Below are 22,025 nucleotides of genomic sequence, written 5' to 3'. Positions count from 1 at the left end.
AATCTGTCCCAGACGGGTCCGTGAAGTACTCAACCTGAAGCGTACTTAACCCGAAGTATGAGTGTAATTGGTTCCGGAAGACCATACTTTACCTGAAGCGTACTTAACCTGAAGCGAACTTTCCCATTGAAAGTAATGGAAAGTGGATTAATCTGTTCCAGACAGGTCCGCGGAGTACTTAAACTGAAAATACTCAAACCGAGGTATGACTGTACTCATATACACCCATCCCCTTCCCTAAAGGAAGAGATCAGTCTCCCAGCCCTTTTAAAAAATGACAATGAGATGATGAGTAACCTCTTCAACAACAACCTGCCTTTCAGCATATATGACACCATAGTTTAGGAAGGATATTGACAAGCTGGGAGTAGTTGTATTCTTGTTATTGTTATTATTATTTTCATGTGTGTAATGGCTGTTTGCTAGACACAATAAATTTAACTGACTGACAAGCTGGAAGGTGTACAGAGGAGGGCAACCAAGATTATTCAGGGACTGGAAACCAAGCCTTATGAGGAATGGTTGAAGGAGCTGAGTATGTTTAGGCTGGAAAAGTGGAGACTGAGAAGTGAAATGATTGCCAAATGATTGAGCCCTTCAAATATCTGAAAGGCTGTCACGTGGAAGATGGATCAAGCTTGGTTTCTCCCACTCTGGATGGTAGGACACAAGCCAGTGGATTCAAGTTACAGGAAAGGAGATTCCAACTAAACACCAGGACGTACGTTCTGACAGTAAAGAGCTGTTTGACAGTGGAAAGGAGTTTGTGGACTCTCCTTCATTGGAAGTTTTTAAGCAAAGGTAAGCTGTCCATCCAACTAGCTCTCCCACCTCCCACAAACACAAGCATATGCTTTATCTGGGATCACATTCACACCATATATTTAAAATAGACCTTATTTATATTGCATAACACAGCTCGGTATTCCCTCAAGCACATGGGTCTCTGTGCAAAACCTTTGCAGTCAACTGCTTAACTTTTCCAGGGGTAGAAAACAGCACTTCTTCTCAGCCTCTTAAATTCCAATTTGTCTTAAGAAGGTGAAAAGATAAACCCCTTGTTCTGGGGATAACAACACGACATACTTAAAAACGGCAAGACGTACTTAAAGGAACAGCCACAATCATTTTACCGGGGCTATCAGAAAGGCGAACCATTATTTCAAACTAATAAGCTTGCTTGTTGCAGTGACGTTCCCCCTGATGTGTCATTTTAATTGCAGATTAGTCTTGTTCCTGGACCGCCATAGATAGATTCGCGAGACAGACGACATACATCATTAATTGCATTGTGGAGGGGGACTGCATATCAAACAGTGGCTTTGTCTGACCCGACTCCTACACCCTGTCTGATTGTTATGAAATTGTTGTCAAATGCAAAACAATGCCAAGGAACACTGGAAGTGAGATTACTTTTTTTTTCCTCCTCCAGGCACCGTAAATAATATTATAATACATTTCATATGCAAAAATTTTACAGCAGCATCCAGGACTGAAGGATGAAAAGACTGGTGAGAACAGATGTGCTAGTTATACCACCCTTGCTATGTTCTGCCAGGGTGGGAATTCCAGTGTGGGTAACTGCCTTTTGCAGTTTAGTTGGATTTGTAAAACCTTCTTCAGCAGAAAAAAAAGGCAATTTTTTTTGGGGGGGGGTATTTTTCTACTTTGTTGTTGCTTAGTTGTTTAGTTGTGTCCAACTCTTCGTGACCCCATGGACCATAGCACGCCAGGCACTCCTGCCTTCCACTGCCTCCTGCTGTTTGGTCAGACTCATCTTCGTAGCTTCGAGAACACTGTCTAACCATCTCATCCTCTGTCATCCCCTTCTCCTTGTGCCCTCAATCTTTCCCAAGGTCAGGGTCTTTTCCAGGGAGTCTTCTCTTCTCATGAGGTGGCCAAAGTATTGGAGCCTCAGCTTCAGGATCTGTCCTTCTAGTGAGCACTCGGGGCTGATTTCCTTAAGAATGGATAGGTTTGATCTTCTTGCAGTCCATGGGACTCTCAAGAGTCTCCTCCAGCACCACAATTCAAAAGCATCAATTCTTCGACGATCAGCCTTCTTTATGGTCCATCTCTCACTTCCATACATCACTACTGGGAAAACCATAGCTTTAACTATACAGACCTTTGTTGGCAAGATGATGTCTCTGCTTTTTAAGATGCTGTCTAGGTTTGTCATTGCTTTTCTCCTAAGAAAAGTGGTGATGGGACCATTGACAAGTGGTGATGGGACCAGTGACCATGATCTTAGTTTTGTTTGATGTTGAGCTTCAGACCATATTTTGCACTCTCCTCTTTCACCCTCATTAAGAGGTTCTTTAATTCCTCCTCACTTTCATTTTGCTACCTACCCCAAGCCAAATTTCAAGGTGTCTTGATGTGGCAAAATGCTCCACAGCAATGTGTGCATTTGGTCAGAAGAAGGGAGCTGGGATGGCATCCACACCATAAATTTAAAGCATGCTTATGCCACTTTTACAGTCATGATGAATTCTGGGAATTGTAGTTAAGGGTGTTGACGTCTCGGAGGTACAGTTCCCTGCACCTGTTACAAACTACAGTTGCCAAGATTATCCATGGGTTTTAAAGCAGAATAAGAATGCTCTAAAAGCAATGTGTGCATGCGGCCATAGAATTTGCTTGTTTAGATCAATTTTTATTCAAAAAAAAAATTCATGGGGCATTCAGTACCCCAATAATTTCATTTTGCTTGGGTAAAACAAAAGTACCCCAAATAGAGGAATCAGCAGAGATTTCATTGATGCATGGATAAATGTGTCTGATACATTTTCATTTTTGGAAGGAAAACTCAGGAAGAGACCTTAAAATTGCTTACGTTGATCGTTTTCATTGAATATTCTTTTATTTTCTTTCTTTCTTTCTTTCTTTTTTTAAAAAAACCTCCAATACAAGAATGCAATTGCATTCTTAATTCCTCTACTCCAACACTTTTTGAAAGAAAAATATACAGGGGCATGTGTGTGGGGTCAGCTCAAGAAATCTTGCTTCCTGAGGCCAATGAACCTCACCTCCCACCTCAATACTACATATAGAAGCCAACTGAACTAGCAGTTGGACTTCAACACTGGTGATTCTCCACCGTACATGAAGCAGCAGAGCAGATTAGGGGGTGACCTTACCACCGCCTCCCCTCTCCGATCTACAGGTAAGCCACCCTCATGCTAGTAACAGGAGGTCAGGTAAATGCTGCTGCCTTGCCCCACTGACTGCTTCTGTCATGCCTACTGGTAAGATTGACACCATGTAACTAAAACAACTGCATATTCTTCCTCTTCCTCTTCCCCACTCCATCTTTTTCTGTTACCTTCCTTCTGTTGCATTTTAGAGGAGGGGACTTTTTACACTCTGCACCACATTGATGATGTGCTGCCATCATTTACAGTTAATGGGTAATGGCTTGGCTCCAGAGTACTGTGAGCTTTTGGGTTATTCCAATGGGGCTCTTCTTCTTTTGGTCTGATGAGGAACTCCGTGGTGTTGATAGGAGAGAGACAAGAGTTGGAGGAAGGTTGGCCAAGAGGCAGGAGGCAAAAGGACATGAGGACAGCTTCCAACTAACTCTTCAAATATTCAAATGGCTGTCACGTGGCAGATGGAGCAAGCTTGTTTTCTGCTGCTCCAGAGGGGAAGACCCAAATCAATGGATTTAAATGGCAAGAAAGAAGATTACAAATAAACATCACGAAGAACTTTCTGAAGGCAAGAGCTGTTCAACAGTGAACATACTACCTCAGAAAATAGTGGACTCTCCATTACTGGAGGTTTTGAAGAAGAGGTTGGGCATTCTTTAGCTGTGATCCCTATGTTGCAGGTGGTAGGACTAAGTGACCCTTGGAATCCTCTCCATCTCTACAGTTCTGTGATTGAATAACTCATTTCACCAATGCAAGGCTTTTCACACATGCGATGGAACCTCTTCCCTTTCAGTGAGCAACATTCATTTCCTAATTAACCCAAATGCCACATGCTGGACAGATGTTCATTTGTCAGAAAGGCTGGCTGATGTTCAGACTCGGTTCACACCTGCAGTTAGAGTGGCATTCTGCACGCTGCTTCTTATTATTCATTTTTAAAAATGGCAACAACTTTGCTTACCTGCCGAAACTCCTTGAGATCAATTTTGTTCCCCACCAGCACCACGGGGATGTCATAGGTATGCCGGACACGATAAATGAGCTCCTTGAATTCTGCAGCTTCTTGAAAGGACTGTCGGTCCGTGATGGAATAGCAAATAACGAAGCCCTCTCCACCTCGCATATATTGGTCTCTCATGGCCGTGAATTCTGCCTGCAGAGTAACATTGAGATGCTATATAATTTAGCAAGCAAAATAAAGAGCCTATAAAGAACAGAGTTGCTGAGAGTGTGCTTCTGAGGTAATTTTTTTCCTCCTTTTTTTCTATCTCAAAAGTGAGTTTGTTTACCGCTTTAACTAGCAGAAGGAACACAGGTGATTCACTTCATCCAGGTCTAATCCTCCACCCTTCTTTCCCTTGAATTATTTTTGTTTGTCTGGTTTCTTACAGTAAATAATGCAAAACTTGTTTTTCAGTTATGTCCATCTCTCTGCAATGGATTACAATAAAGGTAACCCAATAAAGCTCACTGTTTGTACAGTTTCACAGACCTTTTGAGGTTATATGAAGCTGCCTCATTCCGAATCCAATCATTTCATAGGAAGCTGCTTCATACTGAATCAGACCATTCACTGCCTACTTTGGGATTGGACCTGGGACCTGTCACATGCAAACATGTGCTCTACCACTGAGCTATGGAGCTTCCCAATGATTGACACACACACACACACAAACAAACAAACAAACAAATAAACAAAGCTGCACTTCTGTCCTCTGTATAGAGAAAGCAGAATGGGACTTTGCAAATTACGGCAAATCAATTTGGAAATAACATAGATGTATTGTGTAAGGGGCATGTTCCAATTCATGAAACCCTTTTCAAACCTTGCATTTTGAAGAACTGCCCTCTTTAAGAAGCGTTCTCTATATTTGTTATGTTTTCAGTTTTTTCAGAACAGAAAACCTTTCTTTCTTTCTTTCCAAACGACAGCAGCAAGCAACGCTTCTTTACTAATTAAGCAAAATGCCACATTCGTAGCAGGGAGAAATCAAAGGAGACATTAGCATTCAGGATGCACTGAATATGAGCTACATTGTTATCTCATGTACACATGAACCACAGGAAATGTAATACTGAAAGTGCTGAACAGTATATTGTGGAATAGACAGGTCCCACACAGGAGCGCCAAGCAAAGTTTTGTGTTTAAAACACCATCAGTATCATAGCACCAAGGGGAAAGGATTAAAAAAGAAGTCTGGATTGGGGTGGCCAACATCTGTGCTTCAGGGGCTACTTCATTCTCCAAATAACCCTGTCCTGGACTGGAGATCCAAGGAGCAACCTAAATTGCCCAACAGGGTGGTCATGTTCAAAAGTTAGAACCCGGAAGACTTCACAGATTTTGTATGCATTCATTCAGGTAGCCTGAGGTCATCAACTGGGGATGTTGAACAAAGGAACATGTGCCACAGAAGATTCCACTCTATGAAATTGGTTGGTGGTGGTCTCCTGTGTTTCAAGATTGCACAAGAGATCATTAGGAAATACAAAGGGGATCTTTGCCACTTTGACGGCAATGGTCCCGGGGAAGTGCAACCCACTGACATGCCCACAAAACAGATGAACACTTGTAGGTTGCTGGCTGCCAGGGCAAGCAAAGCTGAAATAGCAGCACTCGGAAAACATGATTTCGGTCTTCTCATTTTTCTTCCCCTTAACAAAGTTTACAAAGAGAGACGGCAAATGGGAAAACGGATGAAGACAGCAGACAGCAGGTGGTATCTAGGATATGTGCACAAGCAAATGCCATCTGTTCCTGGGCTTAAAGACTGAAGAACTGGACGAAGGATGCTCCCAAGAAAAGACCAGGCAGGCAACTGACTGACAATCTCCTTGGGATTGCTCCCAATTTTAGAGTTCTCTGAATTGGTTCCATTTCACAAAATCAATACTCCTCCCCACAGCTTCTCAAAGTTAAGTCCCACACAGTAAAGGTGTTTTGGGTTGCAACCTCAATAGGGACTTTCCCAAGTCAGCATTTTATGCTTTTGTGTTTCTTTTATATGTTAAGCTGAAAAGTCTCTCAGGTGGGAATGGGGAACCTCAGACTTGGAGGCTTCATCTGGCTCACAAGACTCTCCCTAGGCCACAGAACCTCCTGAGCCACATCCCTCACTTTTGCACCCTCCTTGAGAACAGACCTTAGGTTGCATAAGCACAATTTTGCATTGGTGTCTATGATGAGCTGTCCAAGGTGCTGATTTATGCCTTCACTGGAACAGACATGCCTAGATGTTATGTGCTGCAGGAGTTGGGAACCTCAGACCCAGGAGCCAAATGGGACATTCCAGACCCCTCTATCTGGCCCTCAGGACTCTCCCCAAGTGACACACCTTGCTTGCTCTACTTTATACCCTATATTCCTGGCAGGAATATGCCCTTGAACTCTGGTCATTCTTCTTGTTTGCCTGGATGGAAGATAATAATAATAATAATAATAATAATAATAATAATAATAATAATTACCCTGCCCATCTGGCTAGGTTTCCCCAGCCACTCTGGGGTATATGTGTGTGAAGAAACTAGCCTAATATACAAAGGTAAAAAATACATTCAGTGTTTTTTTAAAAAATGTAAAGTGTATTTTTTCATGAAATACACATTTACATGTGTATCGTGATATGCTCAAACTGTGAATCACAACTTTTGGAGAAAGCAAAAATTCCACATTGCTGAATTGCAGATCAGATCATTTCTTCTAAGAATGTGAAAATGTTGAGTTCCTCCAGCCTTGATTCTGGATTCATCCCTTGAACAGAAGGGGTGGCGATGCTCCTTCCCACTTGCAGTAAAATAGTTCTGTGCAAGTGTCCCGCTTGGGAAATTTTGTCTTTCATATTAATGCTAATGGCTTTTTCCTTAAGGAGAAACACCTTGATCATTTTCCCTTAGATGCAGTCAGTGGAGCAAGATTCACTGTTGAATCTCCTTAAAGAAAAATAAAGTAAAAAAGAAATCCAGCTTCATTTGGTTTATTGCACACTATAAACTATGTGCTCTCTTCTCATCTGCATGCAGGATAGTATAAAATGGATTTTCACCTTAAATCACAAAATGCATCATTAATAGTAAAGTGAACGGATTAATAGCTCAGTCATTATGTTTGGTGAAAGAGCAGAAAGGACTGGAAGGAGAAGAAAAGGTCCCGAAGGAGTTTGAAGGTGACAGCTTTTTCTGGTAAGTACTGAGTCACTTGAGACCTGTGCATCTTCTCTTACATTGTCCTTCCCCTATGCTCCCCTGAACAAGGTATCTATATATAAAAGTGGGATTTCAACATTTCATTGATTTTTGTCAACAACCCATCACACTCTGGTACAACCAAGAAGCAGGACAGAGAAGGCAAAAGCTCCATTGTGGAGAATCTGCTTTGAATCTAGAAGATCCCAGGTCCTGCCCCAGGAATGCTCACTAGATTCCACTAGGAAATGGTCATACCTCAGTGGTAGAACATCTGCTTTGTGTGCGGAGGGTCCAAGGCTGAATCCCTGATATTTCCAGGCAGGGTTGGGGATGTCCCCTTGCTTGAAACCCTGGTGAGACATTGCTAGTCAAGGTGTACAATACTGAGCTAGATGGATGAATGGTCTATTTCAGTGTAGTGAAAGACCTTAGCTCCATGGTACAGCAATTTGCATGCAGAAGATCCCTGGTTCAATCTCTGGTATCCCCTTTAGGGCTGTGAAAGACTCCTGACTGTAACCTATCAATGAGCGATATGTGGTGTGCCGTGTAAAATTCCAATTAAAATAACATATTGCAATTATTACCATCCAATGTTGGAAATGTAGGTACTGAGTGAGGATTTACCCCTCCCAAGCCTATGATGTATAGCTAGATAGACAGATAGATAGATAGATAGATAGATAGATAGATAGATAGATATAATCTAATTATTTGCAATGATTAAATAATAGTTTTCTTTTGGCATAATTTGCCTGTAAATAAACACCCACACTCAACAGCTGATATCGTTTTCATTGCATCACTGAACTGACATTTCCCCCAATCACCGACCTTGGGAAGAAATACTTATTTTGAAGCAATAATGCAACAGGTGGGAAAACAGTTTATGAAAATTATTTTTATTTTATTAGAAGAAGGCATTTTAAAATATAACTATTGCCCAGAATATAATTTTGTGGAAAGCTGTAAGAAGGTTTGAAATATGATTTACAGGGTATATGTTTTCTTGTAAATACTGTAGATTGTACACATCTTTGGGTGTTTTTTTTTGGGGGGGGGAGAACTGGGATCTTTTGTTCTTCAGGTAGTCATGCAAATGGGACTTTTACCTCTATTAAAAGTGTCCTGATTGCACTTAGCAACTAGGGGACCCTTAACCCTTGTAGATTGCCAAAATGTTCAATATCATCATACAGGCTTAACTCACTAGATATCCATTAAGATAAACATCAAATGCATTTACTTTCTATAACATCTTTGAATGCTGGAATGCAAAACATTAATTAGCTTCAATAAACAAGAGTCCACAGAGGCAGTGCAGGACAGATGCAATGATTGCCATTATCAATGTTCAGTCTCAGGGAATATGATGCTTCAAAGGAAAAAAAGGCATCCTAGCTTCCTGCCAGTGAGTTAATAAGATCTACCTTCTGTTTCCCATTCCTCTGACAACAATAACAAAAGCAAATGGGAGTCTCTGTACCTTGGAACAGATCCTCCACAACTGTTAGGTACATTTTCAAACAGCCTCTTGATCTCCTGTTCCTTTTCTAAATGTACCTCCCTAAACACAGTCACACAGCACACTTTGCTGACTGCACTTTGGTGATTGCCAAGGCATTGTCTAGCCAACACCCATTGATGCTATCAAGCAAAACCTGGCAGTTTGGGGGAATGTGGCTCTGTGTTCAGACTGGAGTTCTCACCTACAGAGGTGGTGGTGGTGGTGGGAAACCAATGTGGCAGCCAGGTGGTCAAAGCCTTTCAAAAATGGGTGTTGAGTCTCATGCTCAGGGTCTGACTGCTGCCCTCCAGCTATTTCTGACTGGGCCTCCCCTGAGTTCTCCCAACAACTTTTGGGATGCAAATGGCACATTTACAAACAAGAGAAACTGTTGCAGGCACAACACACACACAACGTCAGGGACTAGTTGGGTGCAGAAGAGTGGTGGAAGCTGCCTGACCAAGAGCCCCCCCCCCTGGAAACACAGGGGGAGATGAATTGGATCCTGGCTCCTGGTGGTGGGAAACTGGCTACACCCCCAGAGGAGGGGAAAAACTGGGAAGAACTGGAGGCTGGGAGCTTGGAGAAAGATGAATAGGCAGGTGCACCAGCCCATAGGAAGTAGTTTTGACCACTCTACTACAGAGCCACCCTGACAGCTTCTCTGCTAACAGTCTGCAAACTCCCCCCCCCTGGAATTTACTGCATGTCACAGAGCAGAGAGCCAGGCAGAAACAGAGAGGATCCCTTGAGGCTCCTGTGGACAGAGGGGGGGGGGCTGACACAGAGGGTTAGACGTGGGGGGGGGGAGTGTCAAGCCAATCTGGGCAACTGCTTCATCTAAACAGGAGCAACCCTTACCGGTCTCTGTGTATTCTGTAAGTTAGCCATTCTGTCACTGTCTTTTTCTGTTCTGTGAATAACCTATTCTCACATATTGCAACCAAGCAAACACTATTGGCTACAGCAGAAAGCATCTTTCAGACCTAAGAGCAGGAGGCGTGGATCCTAGGAGCACCAGGGAAGACCTATTTGGGGGCACATTTGTCCACAGGCACCACGTTGGCAATCACTGCCCTAGGCCACACCCCTCCACAGGCCACACCTCTTCTCCCAAGGCCACACACCCTCAACAGCTCTGCTCCCATTACCTCCTTGAATGCTTTTACCTGGCTGGAATGCATTATTGGCATGGAATAATGCCTCTTGTTTAGCAGAATAGATGGTAGAGAGAGGTGTGTGTAGAGATCTCTGACTTCTGTGTGGTTGGAGTCTAGACTACTATACAAAAGTAAGAGTCTTGTCCATTGCTCCACCCTTTGTTGGAAAGTTCTCCACAAGGAATAAAGTTTCCCACTCTTGTTTTAGAATAGGGGGAGTTATCACCTTAAGGATCTTTCTCTCTGCCCTGGTTTTTAAATGCCTCTCTCTTTCTCTTTCTCTCTCTCTCTCTCTCTCTCTCTCTCTCTCTCTCTCTCTCTCTCTCTCTCTCCCCTTCCCTTATTTTTCACAGTATCCTCCGGCCAACTTTCACTGGCAGCTCAAATTGTCCAGGCAGAGAAACTACTCACTTGTCCAGCAGTGTCCAGAATGTCCAAATAAGCAGGTTCATCATCTATACGGACTTGTGTTTTATAAGCATCCTCTGGGAGGGGACAAGCGTAAGAGAAAGAAAATAAACCATATAAGCAAGGCTGCAGGCATTCTAAGCTAAAGGAAGAAAAAAAAAGACAAAGTTGGGCAGCAATGCAACGTTAATTTCCGCAACGAGAAAGGAATAATTCTGCAACATGCATGAATCATGGAAATTACTTTGCATAGTTCATTCTTGTTATGCTAACGGGGGTGGGGGGTGGGGGTTTATATCATAGCTGCCAAGTTATCCCTTTTTTACAGGGATTTTCCCTAATGCTGAATAGGCTTCCTCGCGAGAAAAGGGAAAACTTGGCAGCTATGGTTTATATGTGCTACACAGCCACAGTATTCTATAGTATACAAAATGAGAAGACGGAATGCATAATAAAAACAAGAAGAAGCACAAGAACAAACCAATAATCCTGGAGCCAAGATACTGCTCTATTTGAAATGTTTGATGTGATGATATGTTCTAGTTTGATTATATCTGATATTTTAACTGCTGGGGGTGTTGTAGTTTTCACAGAACTCTAGGAACCTAGAAAGCTGCCTTGAGTCACACTATTGTCCCAATTTGTTCCATATTGGCTAAAGTGGCTGGCAGAGGCTCTCCGTGATTCCTAGACTGGGTATATTCCCAGCCCTACCTGAAGATACCAGACATTGAATCTGGAGCCATCTGCATGCAAACTGGATGCTCCACCAATGAGCTACGGCCCTTTCCTAAGCAGCTGGTGAAGGCTGAACATTTGATCCGTGGAGAGGAGGAAGGTGTGCTTCATGTCTCATCGGTTGAAAAGCAGCTTGGTGAGGGGTCAGCTTTGGTTATTATTATTTAAAGAAAACCTTTAAAAGTTTACTTCCTCACTCTGTTACTTTTTCGGTTTAGCAAATTGGCTTTTATACATGCATAACATTTTTTTTAAAAAAACTACACAAACTGTTGCCCCCCTCCCCAATAGTGGCAGGCTTCTGTCTTCCTTCCCCTGAAACCAAGTGGAAAATAAGCACCAGCTAATATTTGTATAGATTATTTTGCTCCACTGTATATTTCACGCCCCGTCTTGTTATTCATATTTTCTTGTTAAGGTTAAATGGAGCTGAAGCGCTGGACAATATTTATACTGCAACATGGGCTGCAAATTATCTCTGTTGTTTAATTAAACAACAATGCAAGACAGGCGGTGTGTTTATGGTGATGGATGGTATGCCTCCCTTGTGCAGTGAGCTGTGAGGCGAGGAGAAGGGCCAGGAGTTCTCAGCAACGTGCCTGAGAAAGACCATTTATCAGCGGGAACATATGGACAGTCAGGTCCTATGTTACAATCCAAACTAGCCCTCTGCACCCAAGAGCCCATCACTTGGGCTGCCTGATATTTGGTACCCCCAGACTGCCCCTGCACCTTTAATCTATCCTGCTCACACACCTCTCAGACTTAAATATGAGAAGTTGTCTTTATCTATCCTCTTAGAGATCAAAGGAGTGAGACTAGTTTGTTGTTGTTGTTTAGTCATTTAGTCGTGACCCCATGGACCATAGCACGCCAGGCACTCCTGTCTTGCACTGCCTCCCGCAGTTTGGTGTAGTAGGACGGAGGAGACAGTCCTTTTTCTCATTGAAGCCCCCCACCCCTCATCCCAGCACCTCCCCAGGGGGAAATCAATCTTACGCCAGGTTCTATCACACCTGCAAAAATCCCCCCTCCCTTTGAAATCACCCAGCAGTGGCAGTCAATTAGGACCAAGTGGCGCCTGTTATACAATATTCTTTTCGCTATTGATTTTTCTTTGACACACATTAGCATTCCAAAGCGCAATCCCTCGAAGATGTTGATGGAGCAAAACAGCCCGTCTTCATTTGCTCAGTGTCCCTGCTCTTTAGTCTATACAGCGTTTAATTGGTTAATTAGAATTCTTGGCGTTGAGCTTTGATTAGCCACATCTTAAAAATCTCCTAGGAGCCAGGTTGGGCCATCTTCCCGCTGTGGCACATTCAGGCAAGTGTCATGTTACATGAAGGTTTCTGTCAGGCACCACCGGGAGAGACCATAAAACCTGCTTTGCATGCAGAAGATCTGGGGTTTAATCTCTGGCGTCTCCAAGCAAAGGATCAGGTAGCAGAGAATGGAAGAAAGCTCTGCTTGAGAACTTGGGGAGCTACTGCAAGTCAGGACAAATAATAACAAGCTAGATGGACCAGACTTGTATCCTATGTTCCTGGTTTCATGAAAAAAAAAGTTTACAGCATCTGGGACATTTCAGTTTAGAGAAAATGTGAATTAGAGGCAACATGAGAGAAGTTTACATGGAGGAAGTGGAGGAAGTTCCAGTGTTATGAATGAAAGAGAGAGAAAAAACTTCTCTCTCTCTTTCATTCATAACACTGGTACTTGTGGACATGCAATGAAGCTGAAGGTTGGGTGATTTGGGACAGCTACACAGCACAGAGTTAAAACTATGGAACATGCTCCTACAGGAAACAGTGAAGGCCAACTTAGATGGCTTTAAAGAGCATGGGCCAAATTTGTGGAAGATAAGGCCATTGATGGCCACTAATTCTGACACCTATCCTCTGCCTCCACAGCGAGAGGCAATATGTTTCTGAATACCAGTTGCTGGAAACCACAAGGGGTGAGGGGAGCCCTACTTTTGAACTTCCCAGAGGCATCTGGTTGGCCAAAGAAGGCTATTCATATGCTAGATCAGTTCATAATCTTTGGGAAGGAGTGGTTTGGATGTGGCGATGCAGTAAATGACCAAGTCTCTTTGAATTGGCCTCTAATAATTTCCAACAGCCCTTGCGATTTATTCCAATATATCTTGAATCATTAAGCAAATTGATCCTCATTACTGTTATGGCAACTATATAAATGCAAATCAAGCTTGGCATGGGAATGTCTTTCTCTCTGCTATGGTATCTGTATTTTTGTATTTACTTTTACTGCTCAATGGATCAGAAGTTAATTCCCTTTGAAAAGCAAATTGTACCATTGGATATTATATTAAAATTAATTAAGTCCTTGAAATTCAATAGGTGTTACACACAGCTGAAGTACTTAAGTCACCGATAAGGAAACAATACACATGCAAATAAAGAAAACAAATTACCAAGCGGTATCCAGAGTAATAAAATAAAATAAAATACTGACACTGCTCTAATTCTAAATCTTCCCCCTATATTGCAGAGGTCTGGCATGCTCAACTTCTTTCAGTAGGCCTTGCAAGACATTCTCCAATTCTGTTTTCTTTCTAAATGTGTCAAGCAGATTTCACGCATTTGAAGCACATTTTCTAGAGAGTTTCAGTTGTGGTTTCAGTGCTGGTCTTAACCCATAAAGACTTATGCAGCTCAGGACCTCAGTCGTTGATGGAAGGAATCTCTCGTCATGAATCTACCCATCTCCCAAGATCAACGTATGAAGTCCTTGTCAAGAGAGTTGTGGGAAGGGAGATGCTCTTTTCATCTGTACCCCATCTGTGGAATACTCTCCCTGATAAGGCCTGACTGGCACCATGATCATATTTTCTGCACCAAGTTAAAATGTTCTTCTACTCGCATGCATTTGATGGGATGTAACTGGCTGGTTTTCTAAATACAGCATTATCCTAATTGATTATTCCTGATGATTTGTCATTCTATGAGGAAGGGAGTTTTGTTTTAATGCTCTGTTGCTTTGTTTTTAAGCTCTGTGGATTTTAATTGTCATGAGATACCTTGAATTCCCCCCTTTTTAAAAAGGAAGCGGTGCAATGTGAGATCCAACACAACAGTTGCGGTTGTGGAAGTTTGTTGTGGAACAGACTGTGTAACAAGAAAGTATCAGATCTACAGCAATATTTTGAACAGGGCAGTCTCGAGGAGGTCGGGCGCCCTGGCGCTAAGGCGCGGAGATCACTCCCGGCGCCCCCGCCCCTGCCCTCACAGCACGCAGCGCCCCGCCTGCCGGCCCGGCGTCCTAGCACCCCGCGCCATCGGGACTGTACCTGGAGCCAGCCCTGATTTTGAATCATTGGGCCATTCTGGCTTCCTGCGCCTCCTGTTGCATGCTCCATTCATTCCACTAGTGCACCTAAGGGACTTTAACTTAGCACTGTTTTGTGTTTTCCTCAATAACAGTGGGTACCAGAATGCAAATCTGCAGTTGATCTCTCCCAAAAGAAAAATTCAAGCCTTGAATTCTTAAATGAGCTCAGCTGTATCTTTAAAAAATGAAACTAAAAATTAAAGAAAGGATCAGAGGCAACCCTATGAAAGAAGGGCCCCTCTTTGGCCACCACCATGCTCTCTCCCCTAGACATTTCAATAGCTGAGGCTGGCATCTCCCAAAATTTTGTTTCCTTTTCTCTCTCTCTGGACTCAGCTATAAGAGCTGCTAATAAAACGTTTTAAGTGTGTTTAAGTGCAATATACAATGTGACACTAGATGGCGATGGTAAGCTTTATGGAAAATTCAACGTATTTTTTAAAAAGCTTTTAAAACAAGAATTTCCAGAACTTTTTTTTTTTAATATGTGTGTAGATTCCACATCTGCCTCATTGGATAGGTCATCTTCGGCACGGCTGTCTTACCCATAAGCACCAGGGGTGTGGGGCACCCGGGCGCTGGGCAATCAGGGGTGCCAGGCCAAGAGTCCGGGGCCCAAGAGTTGAGTCCAGGGAAGAGCCCATCATAGCTGCCAAGTTTTCCCTTTTCTCACGAGGAAGCCTATTCAGCATAAGAGAATTTCCCTAAAAAAAAAAGGGATAACTTGGCAGCTATGGAGCCCATCCATTGGTCGGAGCACCATGGTGGGCTCTTCTGCTGCGGGCGGCTCTGCGCCACATGTTTGGGGGCGACCGAGCCAGCGAAACATTGAGGCAGCTGGCCAGCTCCGCCCTCCTGCATGCCTGGGACTGGGCAACCTGGGGGGGGGTGCCAGGCAGATCTTTGCACCCCAGTGCCGCATATACTTAAGACAGCCCTGGTCTTCGGGGAGAAAGCAGAGAAATGTCTATTTACTTTTTATTATCACATAAGCTGGAAACACCTCTCAGTGTAAGCGTAGGCTTTAATTGATCTCCCTGAAATGATAGTAAGTGAATCATTGCCACCTTAATCTCCACTCAGTAGCAAAATCACAGGGTCGAAAGTGGAAAGAAATTGCTACCTGCTATTTTGGTGCAGAGGGGGAACTGGTTCTGATTAACTAGAAAAGCCTTGCTCTCACACACACACACCTTTGAAGTAAGTGACACTTCCCCCCCCCCTCCCCTGCTTCAGCGGAAATGCAGCTCTGGAAAGATTAATTATTATTATTAATGCCTGCGTGGCAAGTGGGTTCATACTGTGTATGTTAGAAATGACTCATGTTTTATGCGGAAGGGGGTGCCTTCTGAAGTCTCTCGTTTTGCTTTAAAGAGTGCCTTCCAACAAGCTTAGATCCCTTCTGCTTGCTATGGGTGTCGACAAATTGTAGCAGGTTCATAGGACGACTACAAAAATGGTCCAGGGTATGGGGGGAATGGTCCTATAAGGAAAGGTTGAAAGAAAGGGATCTGTTTAGCTCAGAAAAGTGAAAATTGTGGGTGGGGAGTCATGACTAGGATTGGGTGAGACAGTCAGTTTTGGTTCATTTCGCCTTCTATTCCCCCCCCCCCGATTTTCAGTTCTCCACATTTCCCCGAAAAAAGACCTCCTGAAAATTCACCATTGTTTTAGTGCAAGGTCACTCACCGCCTAGGTGGGGTGGCATTGTGGGATGGCGGAGGCTTCCTACCATAGCTGCCAAGTTTTCCCTTTTCTCGCGAGGAAGCCTATTCAGCATAAGGGAAAATCCCTTTAAAAAGGGGATAACTTGGCAGCTATGCTTCCTACGGACCTGACAAGGTAGTTCCAGGGATTGGAGTAGGCAGAGGCCGCACAGTGCTCCCTCTACCTATCAGGTGCCAGATCCAAGCCTTCCTGCCTGATTGGCCAATTGTGGCAGACCTTGGGGGCAGGACTGACAGAGCAGGTAGGCTTCCCTCAGGTGCATTTAAGCAGCCTAGACCTGGACCCTTTACCTATTTCTTCCTCGTCAAGTTGCCTATGCCCTGTCGGGGCCCGGGACCAATAGCATGCCCTGAGCAACAGATCCCTGCGGGGGTCCCCCTATTTAATGGAAGTTTTAGGAAACCCTGCTGTCAGATTGACCCATGGTGCAACTTCCGGCAAGTGGGCCGGAAGTTAATGATTATCCAAACCTCTTTCATCTGTAATCAATAAAGTTGTGGCCTGTATCAATTCAAAGTCATTGTATGGTAGGCACCCCCAAACTCGGCCCTCCAGATGTTTTGGGACTACAACTCCCACCATCCCTAGCTAACAGTACCAGTGGTCAGGGATGATGGGAATTGTAGTCCCAAAACATCTGGAGGACCGAGTTTGGGGATGCCTGTTGTATGGTGTCCTTATTCTACAACAGGCACCCCCCAACTCGACCCTCCAGTTGTTTTGGGACTACAACTCCCACCAACCCTAGCTAACAGGACCAGTGGTCAGGGATGATGGGAATTATAGTCCCAAAACATCTGGAGGGCCGAGTTTGGGGATGGGTCGGAGGAGGAGGAAGTACATAGCCTTGGGTTGCAATTGCTTCCCTAATACACCCGTTCTTGTATGCGGTTTTGCCTAATATACATTTTCCTTCTTCCTTCCTTCCTTCCTTCCTTTCTTTGCAATGCTTTTATCGCTCAAAATCAAAATACTTTGGCTCAGTTCTTTAGTTCTCACAGAAACAGAGCCTGGCAATGTGGCAATTTATTTTCATAGATTCTCACCCAGTTTCCTTCAGCACTTTCGTATTCCTTCCCCTCCCCTCTCCGCTTTCTCCCTTGTCTTCTCTTCTGTTGAAATTAGATTGGAAGCCCCTCAGACCAGGGACCTTTAATTTGCTTCTGCTACTGTAAGGTGTCATATGCATCAAAGGGGTGTGTTTGTGTGTGTGTGTGTGTGTGTGTGTGTGTGTGTGTGTGTGAACCACAAATAACTCCACAAGATTCTATAGCAGTAGGGAGACAATGTGGGTGCTTCCAACAGCATCTGTGACAATGATTGCTTTCTAAAAAAACTTTCTGGGTAAGAACATGATACAAGAAGTGACCTACTGGACCAGGTCAAGTGCCAGTCCAGTGCAGAATTTTGGGTCCAGTCAGATGCCTCCAGATAGCACACAGGCAGGGCAGAAAAAGCAGCAGCCCTCTCTCAGGGGGTCACAAGGAGGGTGCGGGGGTGCCGTCCGCCCCGGATGTCATGCCTAGGGGTGGTGACAAAATCCGCGGGCATATCTGTTTTGCAGCCAACCCTCCCTTAAAAAAAAGCTCAACAGCTTTGAGCAACGTTCCCAAAAATTGCAATGTGGGGCGGGGGTGTGCCAAAAATATATTGCACCGGGTACCACCTGACCTTGTCTACGCCTCTGCCCTCTCTCCTTTGCTTATTGCCAGCATCTCCCATTCACATACTGTAATCTTTTAATCTGCATATTCAAGTAATTCTGAATTCTTGATCTTATTGTGATTTATGTGGAAATTGTTTAATTGGTTATGTAGTTTTTGATGTTTTATTTATTTTTTATGACTACTTTGGTTACGTTTGTAATTATATAATTTTTCCCCCCAATATTGTAAGCCGTCTTGAGCATGGCTTGAACTATGGAAAGGCAGCATACAAATAAAATTATGTATGTATGCATCTACAACATGGAAAGATAAAAATCATACAATAAAAAACCATTAAAAATTAAAAGCAAAAAAATAAAAATAAAAAATAAAACAAGCATCAACAAGCCATTGTTGGAGATGTACTCTTCATTGCCTGTATAGGCCTGGCGGAATAGAAAAGCTTTTAGCAGGCATTTACAAGTTGGCACAGAATTTGTATTGACAGAGTTTGGTGCATAATTGGAATTGCCAGGAACATTTTTTTGTCAGCCACTGCTGGAAACAGGATCCTGGGCATTTGGACTGATCCAGCAAGGTGCAGTCCATAGCCTTATCTGAGGAAAAGGCATGCAGAGCCGATGCACGTGAGAGGAGAATGGGAAATACTGGAATGCCTCGTGTTTGCAATTGCATAGGTGCGCCTTGAAGGTGTGCAGTGCGGCGACTGATGTAAAATACCCTGTGCATTAAAAAGCTTGGTGCCTGTGATTAACAGTGACACTTGATGGTGTGTATCTCTTGCGCTCCACTAGCTTTCCCTTTCCTTAAGCTCTTCAGGCATGAGTGATCAGTGCTGACATGCAATTGTATTTCTGAGCCAAGAGGGACTGGCTAAGTGCCCCAAAGGAAAGTTACCAATTAACCCCTAACCTTGGAGTAGTGGTATTGGAAGTGAGTCTGGTAAGGGAGGAGAGGAAGATAGAGAGCTGGAGAGAGAGAGAGAGAGAGGGGGGGGGAATGTGCAAATCCTCCTCTATTGTTTCCACAAATATTTCCCTGTTGTCAAAAGGTGACATTGCATTGATAATTCAGGACAATTATCTGGGCGGTGGAGAGATGATCAGCTGGTTCACAAGGACAAAACACTCCACTTTGTTCCATCCTAACAGTAATGTGCATTCTCTCTCCCTGCCCCCAATTCACTGCCAGCGCAATCTCATAAATGTTTATTTAGAAGTAGGGATGGGGGAATCTAATAGTCCCCTGCTTCTCGTTTCCCCCTCCCTTTACCAACATTTGAACATGACTGACTGAAAATTCGCCAGCATTTTAGTGCTAATCACGTGTTTGTATGTTAAATTAACATTCACATTTTTGCAAACCAATTTCCTCAAATATAATGCATCTTTGTATGCTCTTTTCACAAACGCATGCATTTTACGCATGCTTTACCCTAGCATATGAATTTTTGTACACGTTACTGCAGAATTGCAGTGCAAAATTTGGATCAATGTGAATTTCTAAGAGGGGCTGTATTTTGGTCCGCATACCGGTTAAGAAAGTATGAAACAAAATTTGTTTCATACTCCTCAGATGTGGAGGTTTGGTTTTAAAGCAGAGATTGGAGGGTCATTTGTCATGGCCCCTTCCAACTCTACAATTCTATGATTCTATCATGCATTTGTGTACAGTGGTGCCTCACTTAACGAATGCCCTGCTTAACGAAATTTCCGCTTAACGAAAGGTTTTTTTCTAGTGGAGGTTGCCTTGCTAGACGAATTCATTTTGCGAAAAAATTTCTAGCAAATCACGGTTTCCCATAGGAATGCATTGAAATTCAATTAATACGTTCCTATGGGCAAAAAAAAATAATCAAAAATTGTTTTCAATGCATTCCTATGGGATTCGCTAGACAAATTTTTCATTATAAGAAAAGACCCATGGAACGAATTAAATTCCTCTAGCGAGGCACCACTGTATGTTGTTTTCACTAATTTCCCGTTAATTTAACTGGTACATTTCTGTACACAACACTTGGCATTGCAAAATTTGGAGAAGTCAACATTGTGAAGGATGGCTTCGTTTTGGTTTGCATATTGTTTTGAATCAGGTCTGTCTTTAAATGCAGACCGAATCACATTCCTCTGCCATCCCTACCACTCAGAAAACTTGTTCTCTTCCAAGCCCGCTAAATGTCATTGGGTGCTATCAGCCCCATCTGGCATGACCAATAATCAGGAATGGGGGAAGCTGCAGTCTAGCAACATCCAGAGGGTCACAGGCTATCCATCCCTGTGTCATTGTGTTAAAGGGTGGCTCACAGAATGTCCCTGTGAATACAGAATACAGTAATAAAAACATCCACCACTTGGACATCTGTATTCACCCCCTCCCAAAGCAGTTTTCCCCCCTTCTGGCATAATCCATTCTTCCAGCTTCTGGAGAACTGGAACGCATCCCAGAGGAATACTGAGAGCACATCATTTCCATGTTTCAGATTCCAAAAGTCTTTGAAGATGGCCCCTGATACCATTCTTCTCATGACCTTGACTCCAAGTGCTCCTCAAGAGGCAGAACCTCCTGACATGTTATTGTTGCTTAAAATTAGCTGGCTGCTTTGCTGTCTAATCTGCATGCCACCTGATTTTCATGGATTTGTTTGAGATCAGTTACATGGCTGTTGAGTATCTTGGCACCCGCCCAGTTTGTTCCCTCCTCCTCCTTTTCCTCCTTTTCCTCCTCCCTATCTCTCTAGCTACACTAACGCCCAGCAAGATTGCCAAGAAACTGCTTTGAGTGCAAAATCATTAGTTTTCCATTTGTTCGGGAAGAAAATGGTTTCTGCCGGTGCTGGGAAATTGTTTCCCCATTGCTATTAAATAGGAAATGTCCGATGGAAATCATTTCATTTTCTTCCAGGGATGTCCTCTGGAATTGTCGTCACATATGGTTTAGAAAGTCAAGCAAGGGACGTGCTTCTTCCAAGACCACCCCTCCTTCAAAATTATGATTCTGCTCAATGATGCAGTCGGGCCAGGGATTCTTAATGAGGCTCATCATTGAAAATCTGTTCTGAAAATACATGCTTATTTGGGTAAAAACAATGGCCCATCTAACAATATTGTTGACTCTAACAAGCGTAGTTGCTACTGGGTAATAGGCCAAAAGAGAATAACATCACTACCTTTCCTCAAAGAAATTCAAGAAATACATTGCCCCCCCAATTTTATTCATTTCATAACTTTTAAACATCACTTGATTGTTAAAAAAGACCCTCAAAACAGCTTACAAATAAGATAAAATAATATAATTGATAATAAGAAAAATTAACAATAATTTAAGACTTTCTGATAGTTAAAATAGACCAGGGGTTGGCAAACTACGTCCGTGGGCTGGATACAGTGCGCCTGTTTAGTTCCTCACAGGGACTGACTGAGGGGCAGCAATGGCTTCCTATTGGCTGCAGGATAGGACTTCCGGGACGCAGCCACGGACAATAGGAAGCCGCAGATGTCCCCCCGCCTTCCATGGCTCCGAAAGCCAGCGGGGTAAGAGCGGCAAGCAATCCTGCCTGCCGGCGGAAAAGTTTGCCGACCCCTGCAATAGACTAAAAGCAGATTGAAACTCGCATCAACTTTCTAAACATCTGGGGAAGCAGGTGCTGCCACGCTAAAATATCTATTTCTTAGTAATGTGGAAGACATATTATTATGTGGAACCTGAAAGGATGACAGTTCTTCAAACTGAAATGTTTGAGTGGGCATATTTAATAACAACAACAACAACAACAACAACAACAACTTGATTTGATTGCCCTTCACTGATGGGTAAGGCAATCTCGCTTTACCAATATCACCTATGGAATGCAACAGGACTAACTTCTGAGTAGACATGGCTAGGACTCAGGGATAGGCATAAGAAAAACTGGAGCTGTCATTGGTAGATAGGAAGAGTTGGTGGCCATAGGTTAATACATACCCCTAATCTCCAAGAGTGGCTCAGACTGTTACACGAGTTCCAGCAATCTTTTCCGAATTTATGCAAATAAACCGTAATGCAGTATTCAAAACCCCATGCAAAATTGGAGAGAACATGGAAAGGAAGCTTATGCAAATGAGCCTGCTTTGCATAATTCCAA

General features: G+C 43.3%; 1 protein-coding gene across 1 annotated transcript in view; it reads right to left on the bottom strand.

Moving 5' to 3' along the window:
- Positions 1 to 22,025, bottom strand: part of RIT2 (Ras like without CAAX 2) — a 161,802-nt gene that overhangs the window by 72,198 nt on the left and 67,579 nt on the right. The window contains exons 3-4 of the mRNA XM_035100639.3: positions 10,422 to 10,495; positions 4,120 to 4,311 (exon numbers count right to left, since the gene is read on the bottom strand). Coding sequence (XP_034956530.1) covers positions 4,120 to 4,311; positions 10,422 to 10,495 — 266 coding nt within the window. The remainder of the gene's footprint in view (positions 1 to 4,119; positions 4,312 to 10,421; positions 10,496 to 22,025) is intronic.

The sequence above is a fragment of the Zootoca vivipara genome, chromosome 10, assembly GCF_965207765.1.
Source record: "Zootoca vivipara chromosome 10, rZooViv2.hap1.1, whole genome shotgun sequence".
NCBI classification, from domain to species: domain Eukaryota; kingdom Metazoa; phylum Chordata; class Lepidosauria; order Squamata; family Lacertidae; genus Zootoca; species Zootoca vivipara.
The sequence above is the reverse complement of the archived record's forward strand: the minus strand, read 5'-3'. Positions and strand labels throughout refer to the sequence as shown.